This window comes from Pristis pectinata, chromosome 7 (assembly GCF_009764475.1).
Source record: "Pristis pectinata isolate sPriPec2 chromosome 7, sPriPec2.1.pri, whole genome shotgun sequence".
Taxonomy (NCBI): domain Eukaryota; kingdom Metazoa; phylum Chordata; class Chondrichthyes; order Rhinopristiformes; family Pristidae; genus Pristis; species Pristis pectinata.
Window position 1 is genome coordinate 50612376 of NC_067411.1, and position 26387 is coordinate 50638762.

A 26387-nucleotide genomic window follows, 5' to 3' on the forward strand; every position below is an offset into this window, starting at 1 on the left:
CTGATTACACAAAGTTCAGAGGGGAAGGAGAAAGGTAATAAGAGGGACAATGAGAGGACATGAGAAAAGGCTGGCAATAAACACAAAAGGGAATCCAAATATCTTTCCTAGCATGAAAAAAGCAAAAAAGATAGTAAGAGGAGAAGTAGCGCTGATCAGGGATCCAAAAGAGAAGGCATATCTGGGGTACTGATCCATCGATATTAACTAAAGAAGGAGCTGTTGCTGGAGTCTCAGTAAAGGAAGATATAGCTTTGATTCTGGAAGTGCTAAAAATTGACAGAGGATAAAGCCCAGCTATACTTAAAGTGTAAGCATTGGTGGAAGTTGCAGAGGTACTGGCCATAATCTTCCAAACATCTATAGATGTGGAGTCGGGGTGGGGCGTGGCTGAATAATAGAGCAATGTGACTGTTAAAGTCTTGTTCAAAAAGCTGCAACTACAGGCCAGATCAACCTTACTGATGGGATCTTTTAGAACCATCTCAGAGCCAAAAGAAGTCACCCTCAAGGGACTCTCAAGGGACTGTCTAAGAAGAAAAACATCAGGAACACTGCTTTATTTAGTATATGCCTTGTAGCTATAAGGTAGTGACAGGGTAGTGGATTAAACAAGCATATGGAAACTGAAATTTAGTGTAGAAAAATGTGAAGTCGTTTCTTTTATCATGAAGGAGGAGGAGATGCCATATAAATTATAAGGTATCATTCTAAACAGGCTACAAGAACAAAGAGAATTGGGGGTATATGTTCATGATTCATTGAAAGCGACAGGGCAGGTTGAGAAAGTGATGAAAAAAGGATTTGGGATCCTGGGCTTTATAAACAGAAGCATGGAGTACAGAGCAAGGAAGTTATAATGAATGTTCATAAAACATTGGTTTAGTCATAACTGAAGTACTGTGGGCACTTCCAAGCACCAAACTTTACTAAAGATGTGAAGGTCTTGAAGAGGGTGATGCGATTTCCTAAAATGATTCCAGTGACAACGTTACCTGGAATGGAGAAGCTGGGGTTTTTCTCAGAACAGAAGAGGTTGAGAGGTGATCTGAAAGAGGTATTTAAAATCCTAAAGAATCCAATAGATAGAGAAATGGTTCCCATTGGTAGCAGGGCCATAAATCAGAGAACAAAGAACAAAGATGATTGTCAAAAGAACCAAAAGTGATATGAGGAACACCTTTTTTAAGCAGCAAATGGTTTGAATCTGGACTGCAATCCCAGTAGTGGAGGCAGATTCAATCGTGGCATTCAAAAGGGAGCTGGATAAGTACTTTAAAGGAAAAATATTTCAGGGCTATGGGTAGATTACAGACAACTGGGATAAATTGGATATTTTCTGCATGGAGCCAAATCAGACGATGAGCTGAATGGCTTTCTTCCATGCTATAACCTTCTGTTAATTTTTATAACACATTAAAGTCTGTTTCTTCATATTTCCCTAATGTAGTGGCATGCACATTCACCCTAAAGACAACTTTATATAAATCTGTATCATTAAAGCAGTTGTATTGTCAGGTTAAAAAAAATTCTTATTCTCTATTCCTAATCATTTGCATTTTGACCCAGTTTTATGAATCTGCTTTTTCATGTACAAATAAGATATAAATGTAGCTATGTTCAGAATAATCCCTAGTTTACATATTAACAAAACAGGATGTCCCCAAACAGCAAGATCTAAGCCATCCAGTTCATTAACAGCCACCCAAGCCTATTATTCTGTTTACTACTTAATAGATATTCACTGCCACAATTCAGCCTTGTGTGCACAGAGATTCAATTTGCCCAAATCCCAGGTGTTGAGTAATCCTGATGGAGATTAACTGAATTTATCTCAGACTTCTCCTGAAAAGCATCATAGTGAGGTAATCTCTTGATGTTTATCAACTCAAATTTGTGATAAGAACAGCAGAAATACAGATACACTCAGACTAATACTCCCTCCTTTCTAGTTTCCTCTCAGCAACCCTTCCCTACTCCTGACCACAGTTGCATGTAGAAATCTTTAATGACTGCTAATACCACTGGTTAAAAAGAACACATTAAAATTGAACCTGTGGCAGTCAAGCTACGAGAACTGAAAGCTTGGAGCACTGCTAAGAAATCCCAGTCATGATCAATATTTGAGAGGATTAAACACTCCTGAGCATTCGGTCTATCCATTACACATTTAATGCATAAAATAGATTACTTGCTTTCATTTTTCTAAGATAAACTGAAACAATTGCTCTGGCTTCATATCCGACAAACACATCAACTTGTGATTTATTTTCAATTGACAAATATATTAATGGATGCAAGGTTTTGGGACACCCTGAAAAATGCTTTTAAAACAGAAATAAATATGAAGGCCAGTCTATGTGCTACTAGAGTGAACTACACTATGGTCACTGATTTTTCTCTGCCTCAGTGAATGCTGAGGAACAATCAATGTGATTAAAAGCCTTTGGGGATAGGTATTTTATTCTAATGACAACAAACTATCAACATCTGTTGCTATGAAACATTACAAAATGAAATAATAGCTTTATTCCTCAGCCAACACATGTTTATTGTGATCTTACAGAAACATCCCTTTAATTCAAATTACAAATTGTGTAATTTTGGCTGTATATCTGAAGTATTTTATGATCCATCTGAGTAATTCTGTTGAGAATGTTTAAATACCAAATTTAAGTTAGAGGAATGTCAATTATTAAAATAAACAGTAACAATAATTGTGGTTGTTCCAAAGAAACTGCAAATTACTTTCCACATACACTCTATTAGAATGGTAACAATACTGTTGGGATAAAACTATAAAAACATCTCTAAATGAACAACCATGGGCTGCTTACTTTTACTTAGGTTCAACAGTTCAAATATGGATTGTCAGAAGTCTAGAACTTAGTTTAATTTTACTGTATCAAGACCCGCAGAGATTAGTTGTGGGCAAATCACCAAATGCTACTTTTGTATCACAGTAGAACCACAGATTCCTAGTTCTGAAACCAGCACAAAGCTGGCAAGAATTGAATTCTCTGCTAAACCACTTGCTGTGGCATCTACATCAAGTTAAAAATTAATCAAACTTCCACCTACCTATGGGACTGTGTCTCTCTCAGGAGATCGCAAGATATATTCTTTGATCAGTTTTAGATTAAGTACATGGTACTTTCAGACTTTTCAAACAAAAAAACCCAAACATTACTTCAATTTTAAAAGTACACTTTATAAAATTAACAGAAATGTAACCACCAAAATGTGCTTTTAACTGACATCACATGCTGACCAAAATGATCAGGGAAAGTAACAAAGCTCACCTTAACAAATGAAACAAACTCTTCCACTCTTCCATTGGCAAGAGCCAACTTCTTCTGAACAGCTTCCAGAGCCTGTTCACTCTGCATTGCCAGCCCATGCATCTGCTGTGATGCTGTTGTCTCCAGTTCAGCCATTGCAGATTCTGCCTCAATCACTTTGGTCTTGAGATCATGCAGTTTTTGATTCTAAAAGTTGCAGAAACAATTATGAAAAAGTAGACCAGGGGAACAATGAAAATTAGCCAAAGTGATGTTGTTAAAGAATGCAATTAACAGAAATTTCACTTTACGTGGAAGCAACATTCCACGATGCAAACACTTCCACAAGCAAAAATATTAAGGGAATGTACCTGGAGGGGTTTCTTTTTGCTTTTTACACATTTTCAGTTTTAATTAATTGAAAATAGTGCTCTTGAATGATAATTGGCAGACATGGTAGTGTAGCAGTTAGCGTAACGCTATTACAGCGCCAGCAACCCGGGTTCAATTCCCACTGCTGTCTGTAAGGAGTTTGGACGTTGTCCCCGTGTATGCATGGGTTTCCTCCGGGTGCTCTGGTTTCCTCCCACATTCCAAAGACGTACTGGTTAGGAAGTTATGGACATGTTATGTTGGCGCTGGAAGCGGGGCGACACTTGTGGGCTGCCCCCAGAACACTCTACACAAAAGGTGCATTTCACTGTGTGTTTCGATGTACATGTGACTAATAAAAATATCTTATCTTGTCTTATTGGAATTGGTTTATTATTGTCACATGCATTGAGGTACAGTGAAAAGCTTGTCTTGCATAGCATTCATACAGATCAATTTATTACACAGTGCATTGAGTTAGTACATGCTTTCAGGCTTTTGTACCATGTACAAAAGCCTGTACGTGCTTTCAGGCTTTTGTATCTTCTGCCCAATGGGAAAGGGGAGAGGAGAGAATGTCCTTGGGGGGGGAGGGTGGAGTCTTTGATTATGCTGGCTGCTGTACTGAGGCAGCAAGAAGTATAGACCATGAAGAAATTACCATATAACAAAAATTTAATGGGATGTTTCTTTATGCACTAAAAAAGATGTGCTTATGATCCTGTCACACCTAATATATATAGACTAATTTTCACTGCCACAAACCTACCAATTTCACCTGAGAAGCAAAGCAAGTGGGTGTAATATATAACAGATGAAGAATTCCTGGAATTTATATAATCTTACTGGATAAAAGGAAGTGAATTGGTCCACTATATTAGTGCTGGCTCTTTCAAACAGCTATGCAGTTAGTCTCACTCCAGTCAATAGCCCTGCAAAGGTCTCCATTTCAAGTATATATCCAATTCCCTTATTAATTCATTTCATGTACTTGAGTACTTGAGGTGAACTGCTTCAGAAATAAGGGGAACTTAAGAGGCTGTAGCACCGTGAAAGAGGAAGCAGAGTGAGTGATGAGTGCCATATTGATGATAGGTTTTATTTTTTCAATCATTTCATAAACACTGATCATGCACAATGTGATGATGCAGTACTCAAGTGAAAGGTGTGCTTGCCTGGAATGTTATCCCTTGTTGACAGTGCCAAACGTGCTGTAAATTTTTATCTGCACATTGTACTCTGCCTCCAAAATATTTTGGAGGCAAACACGCACATTATTACTGACTATGAGGCATGTTTTGGTGTAACCAGCTAGAGGTGAACTACTAGTCAATCATATGCTTGAATTCTATCACTGACTTTGGTCAAAGATGGGGGAACCCAAAGAGTATGCTCACAAAGGTACCTAATTCTTCACTCTCATTTTTAGTGAGAGCCAATGTGGATATATACACTGTGAAAAAAGGTGACAGGGACAGCAGACAACAAAGATGGACAATGAGGCGGCAGTTGGAAGATGGGTTTGGAGCCCTTACTTTAACTATGTGGAGAGTATAAAATATTAGGTGGCTGTAGGTTGGTAGTGGGTACTGATCTCTAGTTTTACCCATGAAAAGGAGCTGTTGTTCAGCAATTTCAGACTTCCAGTGTCCCTTCCACATTCCTTTTGTAATTTCAGATAATTATTTTGGATTTGGGCCTCCCCCATATTTTTGTTAACTCCTCTTTCTCTGCATCTCAAAACCTTCTTACTTCCGTGGGTTTCGCTTCGGCAGGCGTCAGGACTTCGGAACAAATAAGTTTTTCTTTATTTTTATAAGGTTTTTATTATAAGGTTTTGTTTTATAAGGTTGTTTTTTATAAGCTTTTTATATAAGTTCTCATTGGGAATAGTGGGGGCAGGACTGCACAGGTGCGTGATGTCAGCAGGTAAGGCGCAAGCAGTTTAAAAAGCGGGTAGAAAAAACTTTGGAGGTTTCGTGGGTTTCACTTTGGCAGGCGTCAGGACTTCAGAACAGATAAGTTTTTCTTTGTTTTTATAAGGTTTTTATTATAAGGTTTTGTTTTATAAGGTTCTTTTTTATAAGTTTTTTATATAAGTTCTCATCGGGAATAGTGGGGGCAGGACTGCGCAGGCGCGTGATGTCAGCAGGTAAAGCGCGGGCAGTTTAAAAAGCAAACCGCCATATCCAGCGGGCAGTGTCGGAGTGGGCAGCAGAGTGAGAGGGAGCAGAGTGGTTGGGCTTTGGCTCAAGGGGCTTAGGCGTAAAGGGGTGAGGAAAGGTAGGTGACTTGAGTAAAGGAAGTAGTATGAGTGCAGTTTCCTGTACTCAGTGTCAGACGTGGGAGTTCCCGGAGTCTCCCTGCCTCCGGGAAGGCTACATCTGCACCCGGTGTGTTGAGCTGCAGCTCCTGAGGGACCATGTTAGGGAACTGGAGATGCAGCTCGATGACTTTGTCTGGTCAGGGAGAATGAGGAGGTGATAGAAAGGAGTTATAGGCAGGTGGTCACACCGGGACCACGGGAGTCAGGCATGTGGGTCACAGTCAGGAGGGGGAAGGGGAAGAGTCAGGTACCAGAGAGTACCCCTGTGGCTGTACCCCTTGACAATAAGTATTCCTGTTTGAGTACTGTCGGGGGAGATAGCCTACCTTGGGGAAGCAACAGTGGCAGTGCCTCTGGCACAGAGTCTGGCCCTGTGGCTCAGAAGGGTAGGGAAGGAGAGAGGAGGGCAGTAGTGATAGGGGACTCTATAGTTAGGTGGGCAGACAGGCGATTCTGTGGATGCAGGAGAGAAACTCGGAAGGTAGTTTGCCTCCCAGGTACCAGGCTCCGGGATGTTTCAGATCGTGTCCAAGACATCCTGCAGAGGGAGGGAGAACAGCCAGAGGTCATAGTACATATTGGTACCAATGACATAGGTAGGGAAAGGGATGAGGTCCTGAAAAAAGACTATAGGGAGTTAGGAAGGAAGTTGAGAAGCAGGACCTCAAAGGTAGTAATTTCAGGATTACTGCCTAGGCCAAGTGTCAGTGGGTATAGGGATAGAATGAGGAGGAGGTTAAATGCGTGGCTGAGGGATTGGAGTAAGGAGCAGGGATTCAGATTTCTGGATCACTGGGCCTCTATTGGGACAGGTATGACCTGTACAAAGAGGGCGGGTTTCACTTGAATCCCAAGGGGACCAATATCCTGGCGGGGAGGTTTGCTAAGGCTACTGGGGGGAGTTTAAACTAGATTTGTTGGGGGGTGGGATCCGAACTGGAGAGACTGGGGAAGAGGCGTTTGGCTCTCAAATAGGGAAAGCTAACAGTAGGTACGAGCGGGAGGATAGGCAGGTGATAGAGAAGGGACGTGCTCAGACCGGTTTGAGATGTGTCTATTTTAATGCAAGGTGTATTGTGAACAAGGCGGATGAGCTTAGAGCTTGGAGCTATGATGTGGTGGCCATTATAGACACTTGGATGGCTCAGGACAGGAATGGTTGCTTCAAATGCCGGGTTTTAGATGTTTCAGAAAGGACAGGGAGGGAGGCAAAAGAGGTGGGGGAGAGGCACCGTTGATCAGAGATAGTGTCATGGCTGCAGAAAAGGTGGACGTCATGGAGGGACTGTCTACGGAGTATCTGTGGGTGGAGGTTAGGTACAGGAAAGGGTCAATAACTTTACTGGGTGTTTTTTATAGGCTGCCCAATAGTAACAGGGATATCGAGGAGCAGATAGGGAAGCAGATCCTAGAAAGGTGTGATAATAACAGAGTTGTGATGGGAGATTTTAATTTCCCAAACATTGATTGGTATCTCCAGACAGTGAGGGGTTTGGATGGGGTGGAGTTTGTTAAGTGTGTTCAGGAAGGATTCTTGACAAAATATGTAGATAGGCCTACAAGAGGAGAGGCTATGCTTGATTTGGTATTGGGAAATAAACCTAGACAGGTGTCAGACCTCTCAGTGGGTGAGCATTTTGGAGACAGTGATCATAATTCTATCTCCTTTATGATAGCACTGGAGAGAGATAGGAACAGACAGACTAGAAAGGCGTTTACTTGGAGTAAAGGGATTTATGAGGCTCTCAGGCAGGAAATTGGAAGCTTAAATTGGGAACAAATGTTCTCAGGGAAAAGTACGGAAGAAATGTGGCAAATATTCAGGGGATATTTGTGTGGAGTTCTGCATAGGCATGTTCCAATGAGACAGGGAGATTACGATAGGATACAGGAACCGTGCTGTACAAAGGCTGTAATAAATCTAGTCAAAAGGAAAAGAAAAGCTTAAAAAAGGTACAGAGAGCTAGGTAATGTTAGAGATCTGGAAGAGTATAAGGCTAACAGGAAGGAGCTTAAGAAGGTAATTAGGAGAGCCAGGAGGGGACATGAGAAGGCCTTGGCAGGCAGGATTAAGGAAAACCCCAAGGCATTCTACAAGTATGTGAAGAGCAAGAGGATAAGATGCAAAAGAATAAGGCCTATCAAGTGCAGAAGTGGGAAAGTGTGTATGGATCCGGAAGAAATGGTGGAGGTACTTAATGAATACCTTACATCAGTATTCACTACGGAAAAAGATCTGGGGGATAATATTGAGGACTTGCAGCAGGCTGAAAAGCTTGAGCATGTAGATACTAGGAAAGAGGAGGTACTGGAACTTTTGGAAAGCAAGTTGGATAAGTCGCCAGGGCTGGATGGGATGTACCCCAGACTGCTGTGGGAGGTGAGGGAGGAGATTGCGGAGCCTCTGACGATGATCCTTGCATCATCAATGGAGACGGGAGAGGTTCCAGAAGATTGGAGGGTTGCGGATGTTGTTCCCTTATTCAAGAAAGGGAGTAGAGATAGCCCAGGAAATTATAGACCAGTGAGTCTTACTTCAATGGTTGGTAAGCTGATGGAGAAGATCCTGAGAGGCAAGATTTATGAACATTTGGAGAGGTATAATATGATTAGGAATAGTCAGTATGGCTTTGTCAAGGGCAGGCATGGGATCCAAGGGAACATTGCAATGTGGATCCAGAACTGGCTGGCCCACAGAAGGCAAAGAGTGGTTGTTGAGGGGTCATATTCTGCATGGAGGTCAGTGACCAGTGGTGTACCTCAGGGATCTGTTCTGGGACCCTTACTCTTTGTGATTTTTATTATCGACCTGGATGAGGAACTGGAGGGATGGGTTAGTAAGTTTGCAGATGACACAAAAGTTGGATGTGTTGTGGATAGTATAGAGGGCTGTCAGAGGTTACAGCGGGACATAGGATGCAAAGTTGGGCTGAGAAGTGGCAGATGCATTTCAATTCAGATAAGTGTGAAGTGGTTCATTTTGGTAGGTCAAATATGATGGCAGAATATAGTATTAATGGTAGGACTCGGCAGTGTGGAGGATCAGAGGGATCTTGGGGTCCGAGTCCATAGGACGCTCAAAGCAGCTGCGCAGGTTGACTCTGTGGTTAAGGAGGCATATGGTGTTTTGTCCTCCTTCATTCGTGGAATTGAATTTAGGAGCTGGGAGGTATTGTTGCAGCTATATAGGAGCCTGGTCAGACCCCACTTGGAGTACTGTGCTCAGTTCTGGTCACCTCACTACAGGAAGGATGTGGAAGCCATAGAAAGGGTGCAGAGGAGATTTACAAGGATGCTACCTGGAATGCGGAGCATGCCTTATGAAAGCAGGTTGAGGGAACTTGGTCTTTTCTCCTTGGAGCGACGGAGGATTAGGGGGGACCTGATAGAGGTATATAAGATGATGAGAGGCATTGATCGGGTGGATAGTCAGAGGCTTTTCCCCAGGGCTGAAATGGTGGCCACAAGAAGACGTAGGTTTAAGGTGCTGGGGAGTAGGTATAGAGGAGATGTCAGGGGTAAGTTTTTTACTCAGAGAGTGGTGAGTGCGTGGAATGGGCTGCCGGCAACGGTGGTGGAGGTGGATACGATAGCGTCTTTTAAGAGACTGTTGGATAGGTACATGGAGATGAGAAAAATAGAGGGCTATGGGTAAGCCTAGTAATTTCTAGGGTAGGGACTTGTTCGGCACAGCTTTGTGGGCCGATGGGCCTGAATTGTGCTGTAGGTTTTTCTGTGTTTCTATTATCAGTTCTAAAGTTAAATTACTTGAAATATTAACTCTGTTTCTTTCTCTACAGTTGCTGGCTGACCTACTGAGTGTTTCCAGACTTCTGTTTTTATTTGTGATTCCGTTCAGACAATCTTTCAACCAGCCTTTGCCTCAGCTTAAAGCTCATTATTTAATATGTATCTAATGTATATAAATTAAAATTATTCTAATAATATTCCAAGTAGATCTGATCCCCTTAATTACATATTTACAAACAATATTTTACATCAAAGATTTGAATATAATTATTTTGGGCTAAATTCAGGTGTCTAAATCACATCTTTCAAGAAAACACTTTGTTCCCAAATCTTACAGTCAGAACTTTGATATAATGTCCTGATCAAGCCTTACCTTTCTATCCAATTCTCCAGTGGTTTTACGGTGCATCTCCTCATAAACTGACCTCTCTTTTGTTGCAACATTAAGTCTTTGCTTTAGGGACTCTACAAATGCTTTCCTGGTAGAACTTTCTTCAGTCAGTTTTCTCACCTTTATAAAAGCAAATATAACTGCTCTGACATGTTTTGAAATATTTAAGCACCAGGTTTATTTACATTTCTCTGCATCATCATGCCAAGTACTGAGCACTAGTTTAAATGTTCCTGTTCTAAACAAGAACTTCAAGGCAATCATATATGAAACATGAAATAAAAGGAGAAGGTGGCACAACAAACGCTGAAAGGTGAGGCAAAGAAATCTGAAAAGAAACCAAGGAAAGATCATCCCTGAGATCACTATGATAGTCATTGTCCTGGGCATGAGAAAAGATTCTTTGAACTTTACGTCAGCTGGGAATTTATAATCAGTATTGATTGGAAGTGCTCTCATTGTCAACCATGGCAAAACCATCACCATTGTATGTAATATCATTTTCAATATCAATGAAAATAAGTACATTGTGGGACTAAAAGAAGAACATAGTTCTGACGACCTGCATCGGTTTCCAAATTCAAAGTGATGAACATGTGCATGTGGAAAGTCCCACGCAGTTGCACTGCAGGTATCCTCGAATGGCTTCAAACTGATGATTACACATGTTTATCAGTATAGTATCTTGGTTTATCACTGCAATGTGTAGCTTGAGTTTAGTGAAAACAGGCACAGACTGGAGTAATAGTCAGCCAGAAAGTATCTGTCTGATATCAATGAAATGTTAGACTTGCATGGGGCAGGGTTAAAAGACAGTACCGAGCTAAACAGAATTCTGATACCACTTTAGATAGAAATCCAGGATGCAGACAGATCATGGTAAGATAAAATATCTATCATGTGGACATATAGCTCTCTAACACTGTACCTAAATAGGGTAAGAGCAATATAGTCTTTCAGGAGAGCTTAAAGAGAGATCTATAGCTTGTGAGACAACATGCATTAGTAATGAAATATATTAATATTGAATTTGAGATTCTTATAGGGTTCCCTGATCCAAATACAGATGTCCAAATTCTTCAGGGATAATATCGCTATCTAATTTCCCGGCTGCATGGTTTGAATGACTATGTTGAAATTCTCCTACAATGTTAACACTTCTACTACGTTTTTGTTATGGTGAACGTTCATATTCTCAGGAACAGCAGGCTGCTCTTCTCTGTAAAAAAATGCTTGTTTCATAAAATGTAAATTAAACATTACGTGCTATTAAAGGTTATGAGATTTAAAAAAGTACCATGGAACATTTTGCAGTTAACTTTTACACACCTCTTTGGTCTCAGGTTATAACTTTTCTGCAGTTAGGAGTTACTATACCTAAACCAGCTACTGGGAGATGAAAAGGAGTCTGGAGAAACCACCTCCAATTTTCCTTCAGCTCTGAATAGAAGCCTTTACTCCACACTTGTTCATAGAGATGAAAGAGAGATCAGCAAGTCAGAGGAGATGGGGAACTAAACCACATCAACTAACATGGTGAATGATATTGACAAAGGTTTTTGAAACTTAGAAGACCAGTTTTGAATTAGGAAATTGTATCTTTGGTGTAAGAATTCAAACAAATATGTGCCGAGAACAATTACCTTTTTTTCCTTTTCCTCCAATAATTCTTTATATATTTTATCATTTTCCTGGTTTGCTTTCAGTTTTGATTTCAGATCTTCCACAAGTTGTCGCTTCATATTGATATCTCGTTCCAAACGAATAACCCTAAAGAAAAATAGCCGATAACACCAGCTTATTCACAAATATTGTTCATAAAACACTTAACAATAGTCAACTGAAAAAATTTCAGCGAGGAAAAAATCAACTCTTATGAATCATACAACATGAACATGTCATAAAATATATGGAAAAAATACAAATAATCATCTTTGAGGGTAGTATTGTCCACATTTTCAATATACTATGAGTATGGAAAACAAGATCAACAACAAAAGTCACATGGAGCATTTGATTCTTGAAAATACTTGTTTGCCAAAGCAAAGGAAGTTGCCCTCGCCCCATAGGTGGTATCCCAAAGCAGCAGCTTTCAAGTCTTTTCCATGAGAGTTAGAAGGTCTAAAGGATAAGGAGTCAGTTGGTTCAGACTAAGCTGAAGAGAAGTTTTGTTTTCCACTCACGGCATTGTGAATCTTTAGAATTCTCCTTTCTGGAGAGCATATATGCTCCAAGGTAAATGTTTTTTTTTTGAAAGCAAGGAAATGGAGAGAAATGGAATCAGGCAGGAAAATAGAGTTGAGGCAGATCCATGGCCTTACTGAATGTTGGAGCAGCCTCAAGGGTCTTTATTTCTTATACTCTTATGCAGTGCAAAGCAATTAAAGAAAACAACAGAGGAAGCAAGTTTTAAAGGAGTTACTTTCCCAGGACATGTCTATAATTGAAATGACTGTCACAAAAATGATTATAACTGATTATGAAATACAAGATGTAATTTCCAGCAAAATATACTTTTGCCAATTAAGCCAAGAAATGTGCAGAAAAGTAGAGATCTATAATGTGGAGATTAAAATGATTTGCACTGAGTTACAACTTCCTTGTGTACATATTCAAGATATTATTTCAGATTTACATTACACAGAAAGGCAAAGGATAATTGTTTAATGTCACTGTCATGCCATGTCACCGATGTCAAAGACAACATTGGTAGGGCGACCGTGGATGGACAGGAGAAAACTACAGGCAGCAAAAGTAAGAAGGCAAAAGTATTAACTAACCTATCAGGAGACAAGTCAGTTATTAGAAGATAAGGAAGGAGATTACATTCCCAAATTGTTCCTTTCTTTCATCAATAAAACTTGATACTGACAATGAATGATAACCATGCAGAATTTACATTTTGCTTTCAGAATGATGCAAATGTCTTTCAAAGCACACTTATAGACTTCTCACCAATCCCAGCTTTCTGTGAAGGTGCTAGGTTGGCCTTATGAAGCTGTAAATCCAGAAGAATAATAGTGCAAGTGGAAATGGTGCACCTGACTCTGCTATTCAACCTGACGGCTTCTCGATTCATCGAATGGACCGTACAGAGTCCTCAGGCAAAGTTAAAGGTGGAGGGGTCTGCTTCTTAATCAATAACCTGTGGTGCTCGGACGTGACGATCCTGGCGAACTCCTGCTCACCCAGCCTGGACTATCTAATGGTGAAGTGTCGACCATTCTATCTGACAAGGGAGTTCGCTTCAGCTATTCTGATGGCAGCCTATATCCCACCACAGACGGACATGAAGCCTGCACTCAATGAGCTATACTCCGTGGTCAACAATCTTGAGACAGGATACCCTGAGGCCCTCTTCATCATCACGGGGGACTTCAATCAGGCCAACCTCAAGAGTGTGTTACCAAAATACTATCAGCACATCTCCTGCTCCACCAGGGGCGCCAACACCCTTGACCACTGCTATACAACCATCAAAGATGCCTTCCAAGCCATCCCTCGTCCTCACTTTGGGAAATCAGACAACCAGGCTGTGCTCCTTCTCCCTGCATACAAACAGAAACTGAAATGGGAGGATCCGGTATGGAGAGTCGTGCAGTGCTGGTCTGAGGAAGCAAATGAGCTTCTACGTGACTGCTTTGAGACAGTGGACTGCACCAGGTTCAAAGACTCAGTTGCCAGCATTGATGAGTATGCCACCACCATCACAGACTTTATCAGCAAGTGTGTGGAGGACTGTGTACCAAAGAGGACAATACAGGTGTTCCCAAACAGGAAGCCATGGATGAACCGGGAGATCCACTCCCTACTGAAAGAGAGGACTGCTGCACACAAATCTGGTAATCCTGATCTGTACAAGGAAGAAAGGTATGACCTTCGTAAAGCTATATGGGATGCCAAGAGGCAATACCAACTCAAAATAGAGTCCCTGACCAGACTCCAGTTATGGCAGGGCTTACATGCCATAACAGGCTACAAGATGACGTCAGGCTGCATAGCTAACAACAGCACATCCCTCCCTGATGAACTTAACGCATTCTATGCACATTTTGAACAAAAAGGAAGTGGATTGTCACCATCCACTCTGACAGCCACCAACACAGCTGAACCTGTGATCACAGTGGAGGACGTAAGGTCAGTCTTCCAAAGAGTGAACACGAGGAAAGTACCTGGCCCAGATGGTGTCCCAGGCCATGTGCTCAGATCTTGTGCTGATCAGCTGGCAGAAGTATTTGCGGACATATTCAACCTCTCCCTTCTTCAATCTCAGGTTCAGATAGTGTTTTAAGAAGACCACTATCATCCTGGTACCAAAGAAAAGCAAGGTAACATGCCTCAATGACTACCGACCAGTGGCTCTGACATCCACCATCATGAAGTGCTTTGAGAGGTTGGTCATGGCACACATCAACTCCAGCCTACCAGACAACCTGGACCCATTGCAATTTGCCTATCGCCAAAACAGGTCTACAGCGGATGCCATCTCCCTGGCCCTTCACTCAGCTCTGGAGCATCTGGACAGTAAAGACACCTACGTTAGACTATTGTTTATTGACTACAGCTCTGCCTTCAATACAATAATACCAAGCAAGCTTGTCACCAAACTCCGAGACCTAGGACTCAACATCTCCCTCTGTAACTGGATCCTTGACTTTCTAACAAACAGACCGCAATTAGTGAGGATAGGCAGCAATTCCTCCAGCACGATTATTCTCAACACTGGTGCACCTCAAGGCTGCGACCTCAGCCCTCTACTCTACTCCCTATACACTCATGACTGTGTGGCCAGATTCTGCTCTAACTCCATCTACAAGTTTGCAGATGATACCACCGTTGTAGGCCATATCTCAAACAGTGATGAGTTGGAGTACGGGACGGAGATAGAGAGCTTAGTGGAATGGTGTCATGACAACAACCTTTCCCTCAATGTCAACAGAACTAAAGAGCTGGTCATTGACTTCAGGAAAGGGGGCGGTGTACATGCACCTGTCTACATCAATGGTGCTGAGGTCGAGAGGGTTGACAGCTTCAAGTTCCTGGGAGTGAACATCACCAACAACCTGTCCTGGCCAAACCACGTGGATGCCATGGCCAAGAAAGCTCACCAGCGCCTCTGTTTCCTCAGGAGGCTAAAGAAATTTGGTTTGTCCCCTTTGACTCTCACCAACTTTTACCAATGCACCATAGAAAGCATCCTATCAGGATGTATCACGGCTTGGTATGGCAACTGCTCTGCCCAGGACTGCAAGAAGCTGCAGAGAGTTGTGGACACAGCCCAGCGCATTACGGACACCAGTCTCCCCTCCTTGGACTCTGTCTTTACCTCTCGTTGTCTTGGTGTAGCAGCCAGCATAATCAAAGACCCCACCCACCCGGAACATTCTCTCTTCTCTCCTCTTCCATCGGGTAGAAGATACAGGAGCCTGAGGGCACGTACCACCAGACTTAAGGACAGCTTCTACCCCACAGTGATAAGACTATTGAACAGTTCCCTTATACAATGAGATGGACTATGACCTATGACCTCATGACCTCACGATCTACCTTGTTGTGACCTTGCACCTTATTGCACTGCACTTTCTCTGTAGCTGTGACACTTTACTCTGTACTGTTATTGTTTTTGTTACCTGTACTACATCAATGCACTCTGTACTAACTTAATGTAACTGCACTGCGTAATGAATTGACCTGTAAGATCGGTTTTTAAGACAAGTTTTTCACTGTACCTCGGTACAAGTGACAATAATAAACCAATACCAATACCAAATGGGTGAACAACTAAAGAAGTGTGAATCTTAGATAGAAAAGAACTTTGCCCAAGTTACTCAATCTGAGCAATTCTGCTCCGGATGCTGTGTCATCTAGCAACAGTTTTGTGAATGGTCTCCAGTAGGCTACTATATGCTTACAGCCTTGGTAAAAGAAAACCCAACGAAACAATGTGGTTGATGGGATCACTACCTCTGAGTATGATTGAATAAAGGATCAGCATGAATGACAAAATTCACTACCTCATTAAAAGTAGCAGAGGTAAGGCCAGCCTGTATCACCATCTGATAGGTTGGAAGGGTTCTGTATAAGTTTTCCTCTAAAATCAGGGTCAATAGGTTTCAAATCATAAGGCAGCCTCACTATGTAGCTTGGAGAATCAGTGCACAGACATAGCACATCTACTCATCACTGTGCTGCATGTATGGAGACTTAAAGGATTAATTGAATATATTTTTCATAAACAAAATTAACCGATATTGTGAAACACCAATAAAAATATGACAAACCACCCTGAACTGAATCAAAAATTAAAACTGAAATCATATAACCATAGTTAAAGCAAATGAGGAAAAATATTAAGAGAACTAATCAAATGTGATAAAGATAAACCCCTGGACAAACAGCATCCAAGCATTTTGAAAGGATATAGGGAAGACAAAGCAGAGGCACTATTGAATTAGTTTAGTGATTTATTAGAAAATGATGTAGCGACAGGAGGTTTGCAGAGTTATTGTACCTTTGGTTAAGAAGTGAAATACAACATAACCAGGGAACCATAGACTGGTCAGCTAAACATCAGGAGTCAAAAAGTACTGGAATCTTCACTCAAGGGAGAAATTTTAATTATCTGGAAACCAAAAATGTAATAATGTATAATCAGCAAAAGGAAATTTCAAAAGTCAAAGTCTTGTTTGAACAAGCCAAATTGAATGGAGAAATAATAGTGAGAGTATACGGGTGTACTGCTGTACATGTAATTTATTGAGATAGTCAGAAGACATTCACATTAAGGTCACAGTATGGACAGATAATGGGAATAGGCTATTTAGCCTGCTGAGTCCAGACTGACTCCATATAAAATCAATCCAGCTTGTCCCACATTCTGAGGACCTTCACATCCTTTCTTTTCAGATATTTAATCATTACTCGTTTGAACACTTGAAGTGAATTTTCCTCCACTACTACCCCCAGCAGTATACAGGTCACCATAATTACTTGCTACCCAATAAAAGTTTTTGCTTTCACTAACCTTTTGCTTTTTTTGTCAATCATCTTCATTCAAAGTTCCAACAACAGCAGCCTCTCTCTATCTTTTTTCTACATAATTTTTACAAACCTCAATCAGATCCCCACACAACCTCCTCTGTTCCATGTAGCATCTCCTGCATCTCCTGTCCATCCACATATCTGAAGTCCCTCATCCCTGATGTCATTTTCATAAATGTTTTCTTCACCCTCTCAAGCCTTTACATTTTTCCTTAATTGTGGTGCTCAGAACTGGACACAATACTGAATTAGAATTTTATAAAGGTTTATCATGACTATTTTATGCATCAGCCATCAGAATCTTTCTCAACCTTCCCTGCCACCTTTAAGAAATAAGCACATAGAACAACATAGAATATAAAACAGTACAGCACTGGGCAGGCCACTTGGCCCATGATGTTGTGCTGATCTTGATGTCAATTTATACTAAATGTCCTCCTCCTGTGTATCTCCCATTCCCTGGCCCTCCATTCCCTTCATATTCATGTGTCCACCGAAAAGCTTCTTAAACTCCACCAAACTGCCTGCTTCTACCACAACCCCTGGTAACCTATTCCAAGCACCTCCTACTCTCTGCATAAAAAAAACTCTCCCCTCACGTTACTTTTAAATTCCCCCCCACCACCCCGCCCCCCCCCCCCCCCCGCCACCCAACTCAAAAGCATGTCCTCTGGTGTCTGACATTTCCAACCTGGAGAACAGATTCTGACTGTTTACCCTATCTATGCCTCTCTTAATTTTAAAAACCTAAATCAGGTCTCCCTTCAGCCTCCGACGCTCCGGGGAGAACAACCCAAGTTTGTCCAACCTGTCTTCACAGCTCATACTCTCTAATCCAGGCAGCATCCTGGTAAACCTCTTCTGCACCCTTTCCACATTCTCCACATCCTTCCTATAATGGGGCAACCAGAACTGCACACAATACTCCAAGTGTGGTCTGACTACAGTTTTATATAGCTGCAGCATGACCTCCTTACTCTTATACTCAACACACCTAACAATGAAGGCAAGCATTCATACACTTTCTTTACCACCTTATCTACTTGCATAGCCACTTTCATGGACTATGGAATGAGACCCCAAGATCCCTCTGTACCTCAATGCTATTGAGGGGCCTACCATTAAGTGCATACTTTCTCCTTTGATTTGACCTCCCAAAGTGCAACACCTTACACTTGCCCAGATTAAACTCCATCTGCCATTTCTCTACCCATATCTATAACTGATCTATATCCCACTGTATTCTTTGATAGTCCTTTACACTGTCTACAACTCCACCAATCTTGGTGTCATCGCAAACTTGCTAATCCACCCATTGACAATTTCATCCAAATCATTGATATATATCACAAACAACAGAGGTCCCAGCATCGATACTTGCGGAACATCACTGGTCACGGACCTCCAGCCAGAATAACAGCCTTCCACCCCTACTCTCTGTCTTCTATGGGCAAGCCAGTTGCAAATCCAAACTTGCAATTTACCCTGGCTCCCATGCATCTTTATCTTCTGAATCAACCTACCATGAGGGACCTTGTTAAATGTCTTACTAAAGTCCACATAGATAATGTCCACTGCCTTACCCTCGTCAAGCACTTTTGTCACCTCCTCTAAATACTCAATCAAATTTGTAAGGCATGACCTGCCCCACACAAAGCCATGCTGACTGTCCCTAAGCAGGCCATGCCTTTTCAAACATGGATAAATGCTATCCCTCAGTATCCTCTCCAACAGATTCTCTACCACTGATATGACACTCAGTGGCCTATAGTTACCTGGATTATCCCTATATCCCTTCTTGACAAAGGTACAACATTTGCTGCTCTCCAGTCCTCCAGGACCTCATCTGTTGCCAGTGAGGACACAAAGATCTTTGTCAAAGCCCCAGCAATCTCCTCACTTGCTTCTTTCAACATTCTGGGATATATGCCATCAGGCCCTGGGGACTTGTTCATCTTAATGTTTTTCAGAAGACCCAGCACTACCTCCTCCTTAATCTCAAAATATCCCAGCACATTAACATGCCCCACTGTCTTCACCATCCTCCAATTCCTTCTCCTCAGTAAATACTGACACACAGTACTCATTTAGTACCTCAGCCACGTGCTCTGACTCCAAGCACAGATTCCTTCCTTTATCCTTGAGTGGACCTATCCTCTCCTTAGTTACTGTATCCTCTTTTTCTTAGTATAAGTATAAAATGCCTTGGGATTATCCTTGACCTTGCTTGCCAAAGAGATTTCATGGCCCCTTTAGGCCTTCCTAATCGCCTGCTTGAGCACTTTCTTGTTATCTTTATATTCCACAAGGGCCAGTCTGACTTTAGCTTCCTAAACCTTACATACGTTTCCTTTTACCTCCTGACTAAATTTAGGACCTCTCGGGTCATCCAAGGTTCCCTTATCTTACCATCCTTGTTCTTACTCCTTAGTGGAACATGCTGATCCTGAGCTCTGATCAACTGGTCTTTAAACAACTCCCACATGTCAGATGTGGACTTGTCTGACTTATCCTGCTGTAATTTTCCTTCACCCAATTTAGTACCTTCCCGCAAGATCCAATTTTATTCCTATCTATAACTATTTTAAAACATAATGATTTGTGGACACTATTCCCAAAATATTCACCCACTATCAGGTCTGTCACCTGGTCTGGTTCATTTCCCAAAACTAAGGTCCAGTATGTTCTCTCCTCTAGTTGGACTCTCCACATACTGTTTCAAGAACCCCTCTTGGATGCACTGAGGAAATCCCACCCCGCCTGAGCTTCTTGTCTTAAGGAAGTTGCGGTCAATACTGGGGAAGTTAAAGTCCCCCACTATGACAACCCTGTTGTTTCTGCATCTTTCAGTAATCTGTCTACATATCTGTTCCTCCACCTCTCGGCGGCTATTGGGAGGCCTATAGTATAATCCCATCAGCATAATTGCACCTATCTGATTTGTGAGCTTCACCCAAATTGCCTCTGTGGATGAGCCCTCCAGTACGTCCTCTCTGAGTACTGCTGTGACATTCTCCCTTATCAGTACTGCAATCCCTCCACCTCTTTTACCCCCCTCTCTATCACATCTAAAACAATGAAACCCAGGAATGTTGAGCTGCCAGTCCTGTCCCTCATGCAACCAGGTCTCTGTAATGGCAACAACATCATAATTCCATGTACTGATCCAGGCTCTAACTTCATCCTCCTTACCCATAATACTTATAGCACTGAAATAAACACATTTCAGTCCACCAGTCTCACCATGTTTATTAGCCTGTCCCTTGCTGTCCTTCCTTTTAGCATCTTCCTTGCCCTCAGCCCTATCACCTGTTGCCCTGCAGCTGTGGTTCCCATCCCCCTGCCACTCTAGTTTAAACCCTCCCGAGTTGCACAAGCAAACCTCCCAGTGAGGATATTGGTTCCCCTCCAGTTCAGATGCAAACCATCTTGTTTGTACAGGTCCCACCTGCCCTGGAAGAGATCCCAATGATCCATAAATCTGAAGCCCTCCTTCCTGCACCAGCTCCTTAGCCGCATATTGAACTGCATTTTGTATCTATTTTTCACCTCACTAGCATGTGGCACAGGTCATAATCCTGAGATTACAACCCTGGAAGTCCTGCTTTTTAACTTTCTACCAGCTCCCTAACATCACTTTGCAGGTCCTCATGCCTGGTCTTGCCTGTGTCATTGGTACCAATATGGACCACGAGCTCTGGCTGTTTACCCTCCCCTCTCAGAATATCCTGTACCTACTACAAGACATCGTTGACCCTGGCACCAGGGAGGCAACACACCATCCTGGATTCTCAATTGCAGCCACAAAAATGCCAGTCTGCGCCCCTAACTATTGGATCCCCTATCACTATCGCTCTGCCTGACTTCACTCCTCCCTTCTTTGCCTCAGAGCCGGGCATGGTGCCACTGACCTAGCTACTGCTGCTGGCCTCTGAAAGGTCACCGCCCCCCAAACAGTATCCAAAGGGGTATACCTGTTCGTGTGGGGAATGGCCACAGGGGAACCCTGCACTGTCTGTCTACTCCTCTTACTTCTCCTGGCGGTCATCCATCTATCTGTCGCCTGCATGTTAGGTGTGACCATCTCACTGAAACTATCATCTATGATAACCTCTGAATCCTGAATGATCCTGAGTACATCCAACTCCAGCTCCAGTTCCTTGTCCTGGTCTGTCAGGAGCTGCAGCTGGGTGCACTTCCCACAGATGTAGTCATCAGGGAGACTGTGAAGTTCCTTGACTTCCCACATCTTGCAGAAGGAGCATTCCACTGCCCTGACTGCTGTTTTATCCTCACTATGTCAAAGGTCTCGGATTAACAGGACAATAAAAACCTTACCTGCTCCTCACCTGTTCCTCCTCGTCAACGTCTTTTGAGCCAAAACCTCAGTTCCTCACTCTTAGGCTGGCCCACTGTCACAACGGCCGCTCCAAAATGGCCACTCCACTTAACCTCACCTCCCTTTTATTGGTTAAAATGCTCTCCAATTAGTCAGTCAATGACACTTGCCTTTTCACAAATTCCTACTCTCACTCTCAGCTCTTGACTCCTGCAAAAGTGAAACTATACTTATACACTATACATATGTACCCCAGATCTCTCTGTTCTTGTACCCCTTTTAGAATCATGCCCTCTAAATATCATTTCTTTTCACCCTTCTGACCAAAATGTGACACTTTACATTTTGCAGCATTAAACTTCATTTGCCACATGCCCACCATCCAGAAGTCTGCCTGTAACAATCTTACTCATAGTTCGCTACATCTCTAAGCTTTGCATCATCTGCATAACTTGGAGATTATGCCCTGTACACCCTAGCCCAAGTCATTAATATATATTAGAAAAAGCAGTGGTCCTAGTACTGACCCAAAGGGAATGCCACTGTATATACCCCTCCAGTCAAAAAAAAAATCTTTTACTCTCTTTCCTGAGCTGAGTTGCTCTCTCTTTATTCTATGGTCTTTAATTTTGATGACTAGCTTATTATGTGGCACTTTATCTGATGCCTTTTGGAAGTCTGCTTATACCACAACATTTGTAACTGTCCAAGTAACTACAAATTCTGTCTCTGTTTATTGCTTTTAGAACTTTCCCCACCACTAAGGTTAAATTGATAGGCCTATAATTGATAGACCAACCCTTTTTTGAAGGAGCATGTAATATTTGCAGTTTCCCAGTCTTCAGGCATTATCCAGAATGCATAGATATTTGGAACATTGTGGCTGGAACCTCTGCAATTTTCTCCTTTACTCCCCTCAGCAATCCAGGACACATCCAATTGGACCAGGTGACTTATCCATTTCAAGTGCAGGTAGCCATTCTAGTACCTCCTTTTTACCCAATATTTTGCCACCAGAACGAAATTACATCCTTTGCTGAGACTTTGGCAGGATGTTCTTCCTTGGGTGAAGACCGACGTACTCATTTTGTGCCTCAGTCATGTCCTCTGCCTTCATGAGCAGCTTTCATTTCTGGTCTCAAATCAACTGCTTGTTATGACTCATTTACAGTTTTATGCTTTCCCCTTTGCCTCTATTATTTTCATTTTTACCTCTCTTCTGAACTTTTTGTAATCAGCCTGATTCTCACTTGCGTCAGATACATTAGGAACATTTAAGAGATTCTTAGACACATGAATGATAGGAAAACCGGGGGCTATGTGGGAGGGAAGGGTTAGATAGATCTTAGAGCAGGATAAAATATCGGCACAACATTGTGGGCCGAAGGGCCTGTACTGTGATGTAGTGTTCTATGTCTATGTTGATGTCATACCTGTTACATGCTCTTTCTTTCTGTTCTATTATCTTTTTGGTCACCTAAGAAGCTCTGGCTTTAGTTCCTTTCCCTTCCCTCTCACAAGATGCTGAAACATCTCTAGGTTAAAGGCCTCTCACTATTCAATTACAAGTTTGGCATCTAAGCTTTGATTACAATTTTTAAATTTGCAGATGATATCAAACTGGGTGGCATTACTGTTGAAGATGGCTAATACTGAGGAGCACTCCAAAAAATTACAGGTAGACATTAATAAACATGCAGAATTGCCATATTATTCAATCCAGGTACATGTGAGGTATGAGGAAATTGAGTACTATCTAGAAAATAGATGGAATGGGGAGCAAAAACAAACTATTAATATATATGCAAGTTAATAAGGGTATTTAACTAATAAATAGTAGAATAGTAGATTTCAAGGCACTGCAGAGTGCAAGAAAAAGAACTAAAATGTTCTCATTTCTCTTGAAAAAGCTGAAAGATGACCCAATTGTGGTCTTTAAAAGTACCAAAAGTTTTGTGATAATCAGAAAGAGAGTAAGGTAGAGGTCACCAAGAAATCAGGTAGGGAATTCACTTTACCTAGACAGTGGGGACAATATGGAACTCACTGCCAATGCAGCTGGCTGAGGTTAACTGTATGGAGACATTTAAAGGGAGACTAGAGAAGTACATGCCCTGCTTATGCAGTTAAATGGATAGGGAGAAAACATATATAACTTTTAAATGCAGTAAGATCCGGCAAGATAATGATTTGAATGTTATGGGTCAGAAATGTAATTGTTTCAGAGGAATTGTTGCAGTGTGCAGTGCTTGCTTAGGCACAAGTGCCCAGCTAACTTACATTAACTCAGCATTGGAGTGCATGAGTCTAATTTTTTAAAAAATCTGCCTTTACGGATTTAGAAAAAGGGGACATAGCCATCAAACTTTATGTGGTTAGTACTACCCAAAGCTTTCCTGTATAATGACAGTGGAGCTTTGAGGTGTAAACTCATTTATTAACTGTCCACAGATATCAACAGCTCCAATATCCACTTTGAATGAGGCCTTTAAATATAAATCTGAAGAGTCTTTGCTGCATGTAAGGCCCATGATTTTTTGGGGCAAGTTTACCATAAACAGTCAGGTGCTGAGTAAGATCCATTTTAAGAAAGGATCCCACAAGAAGCATCAATGCATTATTCAAAAACTAGAATGAGCCTTCCACTTGCTTCCAATACCAGGCAACTGATGAGCTCAATCCAAGATTGGTCCAGTTGGACTGATGAAGGAACTTAGGGAGAAAATTGAAGTACACCTCGTGTGGAATGGGTGAGTGAACACTGCCCACTGTAGGGAATCTTGGGCAATTATTCTTACATCCGTAAATGTGATTATTTTTGGAGATTAACTTTAATGAAGTACTCAAATGAAAAATTATGTTCAGTAATAATAGTTACTAATACTACATCTATTAAATGACAAAGCAAATGAGACATGATAACTATTTAGCCTTTACCTTTAAATACTGCACATATGATTAATCAAAAGCAATCATCAAATACCTCATTCTAAATAAATGGTGTTGAACTGTTGATTAACTTATTTAAGATGAAGCAATGAAAAGTTAATTATCAGATGTCAAAGTAGGGTAGTCATTTGCTAAAAAATCCAGTGATGTTTTAAATATGTCTTTAATGGAAGCGCAGCAGATTTTTCTGAGAAATCTATTTTTAATGCAATGTATAAATTGAATGTAAGCTTTTAAAATAATATTTTCTTGCCATTGTTGGTTGTAAGAGCTTGTGCTCTAGAAAATGAACTACATGAAATGTTTAATCCAATCAATATTTTATGGCTGAAATGCATTCTATATTGATGGTCTCCCTCAAGGAAAGGAAACATATTTGATTAAGTTTTACATTTTTTAATGTGTTCAAATATACAGTCCAATAAAATGTTTTGCCAAAAGGCCACTAATCAAAATAGCCATAAATGGGATAAAAAGCAATCCCAGTCAGTGGAATTATTATGCAAATTAGGGGCAGGCAGGCTATGAAGATACTCCAAAACTCTATTAAAGGTTCTGGCCAATATACTGATATAGTACTGTGTAAGGCAATGTTCTCGTAGCTAATGCATTGTTTCTGATCACATGGACCTCTACTGTCCATGCTACAAAATAAATAAGCTATTTAAAAAATTGTTCTCTGTTCACACTTTCATTACCTTAAGTTTGACACTTGTTGCTACTTTCAGTAACCTGGGTTCAAAACCAGCTCAGACAATGTTGATAAGGTTTAGTGAATCTTTAAAAAATAAACTTTGCACCCTCAATATACAGAGCAGTCTTGAGGAGATCAATGGCTTCCTCCTTCTCTTATGTAACCACTGAGTGGAAAGGTAATAGCTGAGTGAAAGTATAATGCAGCTTAAAATCTGACACCAACTGTCAGTCTCATTCAGGATGTCTGGCAGGGGAAGGGGCTGTGCTTTTCCAGTGACCAAACCTGGAGCACCATCATGTTTGATACTGTCAGTCGGTGCCAAAAATGCACAGCAGTTCATTCATTGACTCTGACTTCACTCATTACAAGCCCAGTGATTCACAATAAATGATGTACAAGTGTAATAAGCTGCAGATAAATTATTTTAATATCATGTCTTCTTGATAAATTCAACATTCTGCTTATCTATTGAAATTTAAGTCTTAGGAGGTAAAATGGAATTAAACTTTCCTAATGAATGCAATCCATCTGTCCATGACAGGATTCATAGCAGTAACCACCACACGGTCCTTTTGGAGACAAAGTCCCACCTTCATACCCAGGACACCCTCTATCATGTGTATGACACTATAGATGTGATAAATGGGAAGGACTCAGAACGAATCCGGCAACTCAAAACTGAGCATCCATGTAGTGTTGTGGATCATCATCAGCAGTAAAAATGTACACCAACCTCAATCTATAACTTCATGGCCTGGTACATCTTTCACTCCAACATTGCTTTCTAGACAGGGGATCAACCCTGGTTCAGTGAAGAATGCAGAAGGTCATGCGAGGATCAGCACAAACATAGCTAAAACTGATTAAGAGGCAGCCTAGTGGACCTACAACACAGGATTACTTGCACGCTGGATGACAAAAACAGCATTCAGTAAACAGAGCTAAATAATCCCACTGGTAATGGACCAGATTAAAACCCTGCCATCCCACTATGAATGGCTTCCTCTTGCTCCTACATAATAGGCCCAGAAATCACTATTGCAGTTTGTTAGGGTTGTGTTCTAGACCCAATTATCTTCAGCTGCTTCATCTATGACCTTGCTTCTATCATAAGGTCAGAAGTGAATATGTTTGCTATTAATTGCCAAATGTTCAATTCCATTTGCAACTGCTTAAGAAATGAAGCAGCCTCTTTCTGCATGCGGAAAGAGCCAGGCAACTGTCAGACAGGGGCCAATAAG

At 41.5% G+C, this 26387-nt stretch overlaps 1 protein-coding gene across 6 annotated transcripts in view; it reads right to left on the reverse strand.

Annotated features, from left to right (window-relative positions):
- Positions 1–26387, reverse strand: part of cntln (centlein, centrosomal protein) — a 432461-nt gene that overhangs the window by 85989 nt on the left and 320085 nt on the right. For 5 of the 6 annotated variants that reach the window (XM_052019932.1, XM_052019931.1, XM_052019933.1 and 2 more), the window contains 3 exons: positions 11764–11890; positions 10103–10240; positions 3303–3488 (listed from right to left, as the gene is read on the reverse strand). In XM_052019932.1, the coding sequence (XP_051875892.1) occupies positions 3303–3488; positions 10103–10240; positions 11764–11890 (451 nt within the window). The remainder of the gene's footprint in view (positions 1–3302; positions 3489–10102; positions 10241–11763; positions 11891–26387) is intronic. The other variant, XM_052019935.1, reaches the window with a different exon arrangement.